This window comes from Etheostoma spectabile, chromosome 13, assembly GCF_008692095.1.
Source record: "Etheostoma spectabile isolate EspeVRDwgs_2016 chromosome 13, UIUC_Espe_1.0, whole genome shotgun sequence".
In the NCBI taxonomy this organism is placed as follows: domain Eukaryota; kingdom Metazoa; phylum Chordata; class Actinopteri; order Perciformes; family Percidae; genus Etheostoma; species Etheostoma spectabile.
This window is the reverse complement of record NC_045745.1, coordinates 6,629,127-6,641,676: the sequence shown is the minus strand read 5'-3', so window position 1 is coordinate 6,641,676 and position 12,550 is coordinate 6,629,127. Positions and strand designations below refer to the sequence as shown.

At 43.4% G+C, this 12,550-nt stretch overlaps 2 protein-coding genes across 3 annotated transcripts in view; both read left to right on the top strand.

Moving 5' to 3' along the window:
• Positions 1-7,732, top strand: part of c13h21orf91 (chromosome 13 C21orf91 homolog) — a 22,709-nt gene extending 14,977 nt beyond the window's left edge. For both annotated transcript variants that reach the window (XM_032533794.1, XM_032533795.1), the window contains exons 4-5: positions 4,827-4,889; positions 5,893-7,732. In XM_032533794.1, the coding sequence (XP_032389685.1) occupies positions 4,827-4,889; positions 5,893-6,083 (254 nt within the window). In that variant the 3' untranslated portion in view covers positions 6,084-7,732. The remainder of the gene's footprint in view (positions 1-4,826; positions 4,890-5,892) is intronic.
• A 2,430-nt stretch (positions 7,733-10,162) lies between these two features.
• The window catches only part of btg3 (B-cell translocation gene 3), a 13,069-nt gene continuing 10,681 nt past the window's right edge, over positions 10,163-12,550 (top strand). Inside the window, exons 1-3 of the mRNA XM_032533793.1 lie at positions 10,163-10,186; positions 10,452-10,658; positions 10,743-10,880. Coding sequence (XP_032389684.1) covers positions 10,486-10,658; positions 10,743-10,880 — 311 coding nt within the window. The 5' untranslated portion in view covers positions 10,163-10,186; positions 10,452-10,485. The remainder of the gene's footprint in view (positions 10,187-10,451; positions 10,659-10,742; positions 10,881-12,550) is intronic.

Sequence of the window (12,550 nt, the reverse complement as noted above, 5' to 3'; positions counted from 1 at the left end):
ATTATATGAATATAATGGTGTCATGCTAGTCAACCAGCGTATATCTACCTACTTTCCCTCCAAAACCACACTCCCTCAGTGTAAAATGAAGAAAACAATCACTAAAAACGGCACAAACTCACGGGCCTCTCTATCAATTTACAGACACCCATACACCCAGACACAATTAATCAAATTTTAATCACAATCACGATTTGGGCTTCCCACAATCAAATATGTGTGTAATTCTGTTCATAGAACGCTCTACCGCCCCGTAAACCCCTGTCTGATCATGGAGCCAGTCAAGTTGTTCCTGCACCGTGCAGCTTAGTTTCTAGATGGAGACAGTCCCAGAGGACAGAGTCAGCGGAGGAAAACTCAACAGATGCAGTCGGTTTATACGTCCCCCTCAAGGTTTACCAGTTTACCATAAACGCACATTTTGTCCCGTCTGTGTTCAGACAACAGCGTGACGCAGTCTAGCGGTGCTAGTTAGCATCTGTTAGCTCACAGGCTCTAGGGTTCAACTAACATTCTTCCTAGGTCGCACCATGAACCTAATGTCCTTGCATCCGCTGCGTCTCCACAACACAGCAATGTTCTTTATATGGATATGGTTTAATTTTGCATACATGACCCTTTCTTCTGTAAAGCCGTGCCTGGTTGATTCCTCCTCTACTCTCCTTTACTCTCCACGCAGCCCCGCCCCCATTCACTCACACACGGCTCCCAGCAACACGGAGACGCAGCCCCCACCCTCATTCACTCACACACGGCCCCGCAACACGAGACCAGCCCCACCCTCATTCCACTCACACACGGCTCCCAACAACACGTAGACGCAGCCCCCCCTCATTCACTCACACACGGCTCCCAGCAACAGCGTAGCGCACCCCGCCCCCATTCACTCACACACGGCTCCCAGCACACGGAACCACCCCACCCTCATTCACTCACACACGGCTCCCAGCAACAGAGACCAGCCCCACCCTCATTCACTCACACACGCTCCCAGCAACAGAGACGACAGCCCCACCCTCATTCACTCACACACGGCTCCCAGCAACAGAGACACAGCCCCACCCTCATTCACTCACACACGGCTCCCAGCAACACGGAGACGCAGCCCCACCCCTCTTCCCTCACACGCTCCCGCAACACGGATGACGCAGCCCCAACCCTCATTCACCTCACACGCCTCCCAGCAACACGGAGACCAGCCCCACCTCATCACTCACACACGCTCCACAACACGAGACGCAGCCCCACCCTCATTCACTCACCACGCTCCCAGCCCCGAGCCGTCCACCCTCATTCCTCATACACTGCTTCCAGCAACACGGAGACCAGCCCCACCCCTCATTCACTCATACACGCTTCCAGCAACACGGAACGCGCCACCCTCATTCACTCACACACGCTTCAGCACACGGAGACGTAGCTCCACCCTCTCACTCATACACGGCTTCCAGCAACACGGAGACGCAGCCCCACCCTCATTCACTCACACACGGTCCCAGCAACACGGAGACGCAGCTCCACCCTCATTCACTCATACACGGCTTCCAGCAACACGGAGACGCAGCCCCACCCTCATTCACTCACACACGGCTTTATGTGACACAGCGGCGACAGCGGGGCCGGTCCACACTTCTGACATACGTCCACCGTTTTAATTGTTATTAACACAGCTGTATATTGTTAAGCAGAAGAGGCAAACCTGTATTTGTTCCAGTGTTTCCGCTGGTAACTCTGCTATCGCGGCCGCCACAACAAAAAACAGAATAACGAACTTCAGTGGGTAGAGTAATAGCGTGGGAGACGGAGCTGCTGGACCCATTCATAAAGAGTCAGCCGTCTCTCTGTGAGGATGTCCATCACACACCCTCTCTCTCCCTAGCCTTTTTAATAAGTTATTGTTGAAAACAAGTGAAGGAGCTTTCACAGAGATACTTTTTTTTAATTTAATTTTTTATATATCCTAGGCTATTTATTTCAGATCATTTTCATTACATGTGTTGCAGCTGTATGTATGTACAACATACAACTTCAACATAAGAGGAATGTAGCACAATATGGATGTGAAAGAAGTTATAGACTATGTGACTATAAAATTTGTTTTGGTTCAAATCAACAGATAATCGTGATACTTAATTGTGATCTCAATATTGGTCAAAAAAATCATGATTATCATTTTGGCCATAATCTTGCAGCCCTACTTTCTTGGCTTAAAATGACTGGCTGCGGCCGATTAACAGGCCGACGTTACACATTGTAATCAGCCCGGGCCCGCTTGCCTGCTCCTCCGGTTCTGGGTAGATGTAGCAAGTAGTCGTGAGCAGGTGAAAACACACAAGGTGAGTCAGAGATGATGTTGCAAAGATGGGGTATTTATTGTTCACCCCAAGTAAGGCCAATACGGCAAAATAGTGTTACAAAAACAAACTAAATTACGGACAGCATAAAACAAAATACTGTCCCAAAAGTAAAAGTCAACTGACAGAGTTAAGATGATCACATGAAACAAAACCACTGTTTCCTTTTGACCTTCCATCAAGTCATAGCCAACGGACTCCCCCCCACTCTCTCCGGTGGCCCTCATGCTCTCTCCGTCTCCAGCAAATGCCACTGGCGTTCTCCCTAGATATTTTCATTCACTGTCTATGGTTCCTAGGGCCATACACCCCTTACCCCTCGATCCCAAAAAGAAATGGGACACCACTCGGTCCCGCGTGAACACGCAAAAACAAGGGGGAGGGGTAAGGGGGAGGGGTAGGGCTGCACGATTATGGCCCAAAAGATAATCACGATTATTTTTATCAAAATTTTTATTGCGATTATTCTCACGATTATTTGTTGATTTTAACCAAAACAAATGTTATCGTCACGTAGGCTATTTATAACTGGAGAGGGAGTGTGATGGACGCTACTCCCAGAGAGACGGCTGATCATTATGAACGGGTCCAGCACGGGTCGAATGGCGGATACACACGTTGTGTGTATGAAACGTCTGTATCGTCACTGTGCTGCATTTTTATGAACTATGATATTCTGGCCATGGGTCACATCTCTGGCCCAGGTCCAGCAGCTCCGTCTCCCACGCTGTTACTCTACCAACTGAAGTTAGTTCATTCAATAACTTCTTCTGTGTTCTTCGCCGTGGCGGCCGCGATAGCAGAGTTACCATGGAAACACTGGTACAAATACAGGTTTGCCCCTCATACTTAACAATATACAGCTGTGTTAATGAAAAATTAAAACTGTGGACAAATGTCAGAACTGTGGACCGGCGGCCGCTGTGTGGCCGGGCTGCTCGGAGAGTAGAGGAGAGAGAGGAGAAAGATCCAACACAGGCACGGCTTTAGAGAAGAAATGGGTCATGTAACGCAAAATTAAACCATATCCATATAAACAGCATTGCAGCGGATGCGAGGACATTAGGACCGGTGCGTCCTAGAGGAGCTAACAGACGCTACTAGCTAACAGCTAACAGACGCTACTAGCACTGCTCACAAATTGGAACATACCAACACTACAAGGCAGGGGTGGCTCAGGTGACTAGGCAGTATGAAGGCTCTACACAGCCAAAATGAATGAACCTATCACACTAGATATTCATATGATTCACATCAACAATTTGAGGAATAGTTAGGCTCACAGATGATTTAAACCTTGTGATCATTAACATATGAACAAACTAAATAAACATATGTACAAGCAACATTTCAGGTCAGACTTTAAGGCTAAAATAGGTAGCGCATCACTACCTTGATGGCAGCCATGCGCTTGTGTTTTTACAGATATCTGACAACCTGGCCGGCTGTCAGAATGGGCAGTTGATCCCTACACAGGCCAAAACACAGAAAGACATCAAGTCACGCAACAAAAATGTCAAAGGAGAAAATACTGGCTTTAGCATTGTTGTCAGACAACATAGTATTTCAGCTTAGTATGCTACCTCAATATCTGATAACATATTGTGCTCATGTTTGGATTCATCACAGTAAATATATTACGTATTGGACCTTTTAAGAAACTAGTCATCAAAAACTATGCAGAAATTAGTTTCCTGCACATATACTTTGCAGCATCACCCAGTTTAAGACACACAAGGTATTTTGTGTGTGTGTGTCCGTCTGTCCGTCCCCCGTCTCTGAATGCTGACCGTCTCAGCATACAGAGACGGCTCTTTTCCCCACTCTGCTGTTTATGCACCGGGTTTATTTTCTCTGAAGTAGCTTTTATTCCTGAAGTCTGACATTCCCCCGTGAATGTCTTCAAATGCCGGTATGGGCTATTAACTTTAAACGTCATTTTTAATACTACGTCTACTTAGATAAACAGCAAAACCTTTAATTTGGGTTTGTAGTCAGAGACCAAGAAGGAATAAGAAAAGCGAGGGAGTGATGGAAGAAGACATGTTGAACCACTGTTTTCCTCCTGCTCTGTGTTCACCTATACAGTACTTTTATTTTAATGCAGCCAAATTCACTATATAGTTGAGTTCATTAACATATTGTTCTGTTTTTGTTTTTGACAACAAGATGAGTCTGAAATAATCTCAGAAATAATATGTTGATCACTGTCAGCAGTCATTATCAAGCTGCTGAGCTGCAGATACAGAAACAAATTATTTTACAATTACGGCAGTATAAATAACTTCAAATACAGGTTATTAATGACAGCAGCTGTGCTGTGAGATCGGCTCTATTGACCTTTAAAATGACAGATGGCGAGAAGGTCACTCACTTACCAACTTTTATTATAAATGTGTCTAAAGACATATCCAGTGAGCGATGCACGTAGTCCTTACACCGTCTAATCACAACTCTTTGCTTTTTCTTTAGTGACTAAAATGAGTGTGGACCAGCTCCATCAGCTGAACTCCCAGCTACTGATGCAGATTCAAAGTAGGTTTTTTTCTGACGTACTTTGTTGAGATGTGCAATACAGTAGATTGAAGTGAAAACAACCCTTAGCTTAAAGTTCAAGCATTTTAATCATCAACATTTTAAATGGAACGTTTTTTTTTTGTCATCTTCAATCTGCAATGATCATCTGTAATAAATCCCCATATTAGATTCTTGGTGCCCTCAGGAAAAAGCTGAATTTAGTAGAAAGTGTTTTGACTTGCAGCATTCCCAGACTCAATACAGCAGGGGCTGTAATATAATATGTAATATAATAAATAAATAAATAATATAGTCCACACATTATCTCCTTCCATGTGACCAGCTGTGTTGAATGGGGCCCTGTGTAGTTTGCTCATGCGTTCCCTGACTGTCGGTCCGCTCCAGTCTTTATCAGTGAGACCTATTGTTTGCTACACACAGTAACAGCTAAGCTGCACACGTCTCCTCTCAAGCAAGTTCACATTTTACCTCCGTATGGTAAGTACCTACTAGACCATGGCGAGGCAAATGTTGCAGTGTCATAGAGAGTTTTGGCACACGTCTTTTTAATTGACCCCCCATCATCATTAAATATTGTTCATATCATCTTCAGTCTTCTGTTGTTAGTGATTAACTGAGCCAGGTTGTCTCTCTGGCCAGCATCAAGAGGGAGATGACATGAGCTACTGTGAGATGTCCTCAGATGAAGTGAAGCTTAGTGGGTGTCAGCAGTCAGTTTCATTACTGTACTCAAAACAGATGGGGAAGTTATTGCCCCTATATTATTTAGTAGCAATGATGTAAAGAATTATTTTCTGTGAAAAATGGTTCCATGTCAATAAACTTGTTTTAAATTAGTGTTCCTTAGCTGCACAACACTGCCACCCTTGACTGTAGGTCATTTTTTTGATCATGGTGTCTTTGCTTCTTCAGTAATCAGTATTACTCATTTTCTTTGTCTCACTTGTTTGCCACAGATTTTTGCCCCTCTCACTCTCCCTCTCCCTCGCTTTCTCCACAGAGGTCTTCGAGGAGCTGACTGGGGCAGTGCAGGAAAAAGACTCGTTAGCATCGGAGCTGCACGTGCGTCACATCGCCATCGAGCAGCTCTTTAAGAACTGTGCCAAGCTGCCCTGGCTGAACATTAGCAGGGCCGGGGTCAAGGCCAGCAGCAGCAGCAGCGGCGGTGGAGGCGGCGGGCCTGTGGAGTGAGGTGGGGCTTCTGTTCTCTCTGCAGCTGTCCAGGAAACTAGACAAACACTTCAAAGAGCCTTTATACATATTGAGTGACTTCTCCGACACTGTGGTGACGTTGAGTTGTTGGATCTGCTTTAGAGCAGCATTTAGGGCTGGCTTGACACGGCCTCTGTTCTCATGCTTGCAGTGATGATGCGAGGATTAATGTTTGCAGTACAAAACATGTTAATACCAGGTGGAATGGGGCTCGGAGTATCCTGGCCCCGGTACACGGTGAGGACATGTTCACATTGGGCACGATCCTTTACCTTAAAATAGACTTGTACAGAAATGGTTGCAGCTTTTATTTTATTGTTTGGTTTGTGTTTAACATTGCTGTTTCAATTGTTTTCATTTTGTGTAGATACATTTTCAAGTTATTTTTTTTACCCTCCATGTCAGACGTGGATATTCAAATATGGGTTTTAGCACTGCTTAATACTCCTCTATATGTTATCTGATGGTTCTCTTTCGAAAGTAGAAGTAGAGGATATTCTAACGTGGCTCGGTGCAGGATACTTGATGCAGATAAGCTGGATGCTGTCTGTCGTAGTTATAGCACCAGCCACCGGCAGCAGCAGTGTCGGATTACTGCTTTAATGTAAAGCGTGATCGAGGTTTTAGCTTTTTCTTGCGGCTGCACACTGGCAATATAATGGTAGGAAACACACGTTTTGACTTGCCTTCAAGCTGCCCTAATATGACTTGATAGTTTATGAAAGCTGTGGTGATCAGACCGATTCAACAGTAATAAAGAAAATAAAAAAGTGCAAGACAACACCCTTAAGTACCCTATAGCATCTCTGCAACAAAGACCAATCAAAGTGTGAATGTTAACAGGCAATACGAGCTTTGCAGGTGTTTGTTTGTGTGGGTGATAACTATTTTGGAAGTGTCCATAAACCAATACTTTGTAACAGCTGGTTGGCAAGCAGCAAGTGGAAATATCAGTTAATATACGTGTGGCTTAAAGTGATAGGTAGTTTGTTTTTAATTCAGCTTTTGGATTTCTAGGTACTATTATTGCTGGTGAGATGTACTTGATTTTTAGCACAGAGCTGTCTGTTGTATGGCTGTGAAGTCGTATGTATGGCTATACACTGAATGAGGGCTATCGGAATAAGAAAGGTTTAACTATTGAAATGAAAAAGAATCCAGCTGCCAAACCAAAGTGGGTATTTATTCTGTATCACGTGTGAACTGTAAGCATTGGATTATTTTCCATCAGCAGAGGAAGATGCAATACCAAACTGATGTGTGTGTGTGTGTGTGCGTGTGTGCACTAATGAACCATCAGGTTTTTTCTTTAACGGTGTTGAAATGAATTGTTTTCATGGACACACAGCGTATGTTCTATGCTTTGTTTTACTTACAGTTTTTCTTTTCCTTTAATGTGCAGTGTAAACTGTCGTCCTCTCTCCTGTATTAGTGTGTGACCGCTAAGTTGATGTCACAGCAGTACCACCAGGATAGGTAGGGTGACTGGGCCTCTGCAGGTCCCTGACTATTGTGGATGCTATTAACAGTCAGTGTGTTAAGCCTGCAGTTTTGCTTATTTTGTTATTCAGGAACCCTATGCAAGAAAGAAACAAATAAATCAGAAGCCTTATTAAATAGGAAATATCTAAAAGAATATTGGTTATCTGAGTTACTCAAGTATAATAAGCTGGAGAAAGACAAGGTTATATTCAGATTAATGTTGTCACCATCTCTTTTGCTCTCTTTGTAAGAGATTCAATGATTTCGACCCCTTTTAGGGTTTCAAGTTAAAGGTTTTAGCTCCATTTTAGGCTCATTTCAGGATTTTAGTGGATACCTGTATGCTTTTGCTTGAGTGAATTCAGATTACTGGTCCTTAATGCAAGTCACTCAATCTTTAGTTTTTTTTTTATTTTTTTATTTGTGTTTTAATTATGAATGCTGTAGAAACATGCCTGGGCCTATGTCTCTCTCTCTGGATTTGGTTGTCTCGTTATCTTTTACTGGAGATGTAAGCATACCTGTTCCACTTCCCTTGGACTGGGCTCTTCGTTCATTTGTTTTCTCATGTTGAGCAAGGTTGCATTTGTGTTGTGTGATGATTCTATGTATTGTGTGTGTGTGTTCATGGACCTTACACATGCTGTATGATCTGTGCTTAAGTGACAGTTTGTATCTTTTTGTAAAATATTTCAATAAAATTATTTTTACTACATACATTGTGGCCTCTGCTGCGGGGATAAGAACGGTGGTATGATTGATATTCACGTTATTATAAAGGCATGTGCCAGCTACTAAAGGACTACTTCTCAGCATGGGCGATTGATAAAAACTGAAAAGAACAGCTACTGTAACAACTAAAGCATTTCAACATGTCTGTGAAAAGCTAGAATGCTGCAGCCACCCATGTTTCAGTTCATGTATGATTGGCAGATTAGCACCAGGTGGGCTGACATCATGGTTTTACTGGCATTAGAAACAGTATAAAGTGAAATGTTGGCCTTATATACAGTCATGCGTTACATTAACGCCCACCTATTATCTCCTCCCATGCACATATTCTTTGTACTCTATACTGTGAACATTTGCACACGCCAGTCAATATTCTGCACATTACTGGATAAACCTGCACAGCTTTTCCACTTCCACAGCATTTCCTATATTGTTTTTTACATTTTCTATTGTAAATGTTTCTATTTTATGTCTCTTGAATTTTGCACTGTTTGTTTACCAAATCTCCAAGACAAATTCCTTGTATCTGCAAACCTACTTGGCAATAAAACCCTTTGATTATTGTGATGCACATTTAAGAATCATACTGACACTATGATTGATACTGATATTGTGAACAGGCAAAGCAAAACATGACTGAACACGTGCTGAGTCCACCGGCATTTAACCGGATTGTGACCTAGTTGTCTTCTTCTTGGATTTAGAGATGGAGGTTGGGCGCCCCCTTGTGGACCTATAGGTTACTGTGACTGCGTGTGAATGCCATTCCTCTTCCTCTTATTTCTCCGCATGGACTTCTTGTCCCAGTACGTCACTGATTAGGTCACTTTGGCAAATCATAGGTCAACAGGTCAAGCAGCCGAGTCAGAGAAGGGGAGAACCTGGCTTTTTGATTTCCCCTAGTTAAATTGGAAATGAGTATATCAAAATCAGATTACACAACATGTGCATATACACTACAATTGTACATCTTACAAACTTCACACCAAAAATAATACACTAACCACTTTTTCGGCAAATTTCTTCTGTTGTAATGTAAACTTGGAAATGTTTTTCACTTTCCTGCTGGGACATAGCTAATATAGCATGGGTGCTACAAACAAGACATGCCTGACGCTGTGAGTCATAACCATACCGTTAATATAAAATATATATACGGTCTATGGTCATAACAGGAAAGAGTATGACTCACGCGATGACGGGCATATGCTCGGCCAATAAATGCGCTATATTTGTCTGTTTGAAACCAATAAGAATGATCGGTGGGCGGGAGTCGTATTTATGTAAAAGGCGAGGTTAATAATCTCTTCCCATTCATTTTTTTACCCTCACGCTGGAGGAGAGGTGAGTCCAGATGCACACAGCCTCGTGCCCCACCATAAAGTGTCTCAGAGGCATTGTTATGCAGATGTCTCACTTTTTATGACAAGTTCTAACATCAACTTGTGCCGCGACAAAGGATTGCTGTTAGCCACATGAGGCTGGAAGCGTTAGCTTAGCTCGTGCACTGTAAAGCTAATGCTAATAGCCTTGTGTGTCTATGGAGTGGATTCACCGTGAGGTTGGCTTCAAATGCATTTTGGCGCGATTAAGCTAGCCATCATGTTAGTACAGTTAGCCTAACTGAGTTAGCTAGCTAGCACTTTAGCCCATGCGTGGCTGATGATACCGAGCTGATGTTCTGGTTCGGCGATGTGTGGAGACCACCTTAGACCGTTAAAGAAGAGGCCACAGCCCGCCTTTCTCAGCCAGCTGCACCGCTACCTGGACCAAAGTCAACAGGTTCACCTCGCTCAGTGGATTAGTGTCATTTCCTTATCCATTCATCCTTTTAAACAAAAATCCTCTCAAACAGCGGGCATTGCAAGGTAACAGTTTGTAGAAATACAATGGATTATTTGCTAGGGGAAACCCACTAAAATAATGTTCAGTTAAACCACGAGTCAGGGTGTTTCAGAGGTATTAATATGTGTAATAATGTCAGCAGTGTTCCACTACTTTCCCCATGTTGTCTCTGATCATAAGTAGCTATCATCAGAGACACCATGGGAACAGACCAGTGCTCCACGTGGACCTCCATTTGGCATACTCTGGTTACTGCTGTCCATCTGACCGGAGGCCCTTTCCTTCCAGAGGCCGCAGGACCATTCTTAAACATATCTGGAATATGAGGAGAGAAATTGCCGCGGTGGTATTCCTCCTGAAGAGGCTTTTGAAAACTGGGAAGAAGTTGGAATCCCACACCATCGATCGGTTTGTTGAGAGGTTGGCTGTTGCACTGCAGGAGAAGTTCAGGGGGCACTGGTACCCTGACAACCCCGTCAGAGGAGAGGCGTACAGGTGCTGCTCTCTGTCCTCTGTCCTTTCAGGAACCACTAGTGGTGTGCAGCACAACCCTTAAGTCTGTTGTTGTGTGCTCTGCAGGTGCATCCGAGTGAACCGGTCTCAGAGGCAGGATCCTGAGCTCCTTCGGGCCTGCCAAGAGAGCGGGATTCAATACAGTGACCTGGAACTGCCCCCTGAACTCACGTTGTGGGTGGACCCGGGCTCGGTCTGTTGCAGGTGAGACTTCTATCAGAAACATTTGAGAAGTTCTTCAACAAAAATGACAACAATGGTTGGTTATTAAAAGCTGGAACGCTTCAATCGTTTCAAGAGTTTCAAGTGTGGTGGTAGAAAGCTAAGAAAAGCAACCGGTACGTTTTTGGTAGAATAATTCTTCAAGTTTGAATATTATCTGCAGCCATTGATGTCCATTCTCAGGTGTTAATTGACGCAGCGAGACGTGAACTGTCGGATATTTTTTTTTTTATAATAAACCATTATTTTATATTTTAATACGTTTTTACAATCATAATCTAAAGTTTTTTTTAAACAATAACACCATTTCCCTGGTTACACCTGAGGGTTTGACTAATACCTGGAACAATCATTCCCATCCCATAAGGCCTATGCAATGCAAACGTTCACTGCTTCAGTAAATAGGACAGGCCTTAGACCTTCCCCCTTTAGCAACGACAGGCATTTATAGTGAGCTCAGCTCGGAGAACCCCTCAGAAAGCTAACGCTATGCTAGCAAGATTCAAAGTCAATAACATTGTGGACGGTTGTAAATATGATAAGACCGTATGTTTCCCAACGAGAGCCGCTAGCTGTCAGCCATGGCAGCGTCCCTTAAACCAATAGAAAGACCGGTATGGTATGGTGGTGGACTGGTAGCTGGAGAGACTCCAGGTCACCCAGGCCTGTGTGTAATAACAGTGAAAACATTAATAAAGTATTTTTAAAAAATTGGTACTGTCGGTCACAGCCTGAAGTAACTACCTGAACAGCAAACTGATATAATACAAATATTTGCTTATTTAAAAATTATATATTGGCCGATATTTTTTCTTTATATATATATATATATATATATATATATATATATATATATTAAAATACATCACACACACACACAAACAACCAGAAATGTGTAACAAAACAGATTCCCTAACATCAGTATTAATAGTTAGTAATTTGTAGTTTTAAGTTCACACTAAAATATGTAATTTGTGTTATTGTCACAACAGAACAGAGGAACATCAAAAATATTTCAGTTCTGATAAATAAAATGTTATAAAAAACAAACTTAAGAATGAAACTTAAAGTCCTTTGAACAAAACACATTAACAAAAAAAAAATATCAGTTTTGCCAACAGGGACGTGGAGAGCGTCCTCTGGGGGACAGACTATGTAAACCCATCACTAACAGGGACGTTGTAGAGGTCCTCTGGTGGACAGAATATGCAACGCCATCACTAAACAGGGACGTTGTAGAGCGTCCTCTGTGGACGACTATGCAACGCATCACTAACAGGGACGTTGTAGAGCATCCTCTGGGGGGACAGACTATGTAACGCCATCTAACAGGGACGTTGTAGAGGTCTCTTGGGGACAGATCTATGCAACACCATCACTAACAGGGACTGTAGAGCGTCTTCTGGGGGACAGACTATGCAACGCCATCACTAACAGGGCCGTTGAGAGGCTCTGTGGACAGGCTATGCAACACCATCACTAACAGCGGACGTTTGATAAAGCGTCCTCTGGTGGCCAGACTAGAAACGCCATCACTAACAGGGACGTTGTAGAGCGTCCTCTAGTGGACAGACTATGAAACGCCATCACTAATGGGGACGTTGTAGAGCGTCCTCTGGTGGACAGACTATGAAACGCCATCACTAACGGGG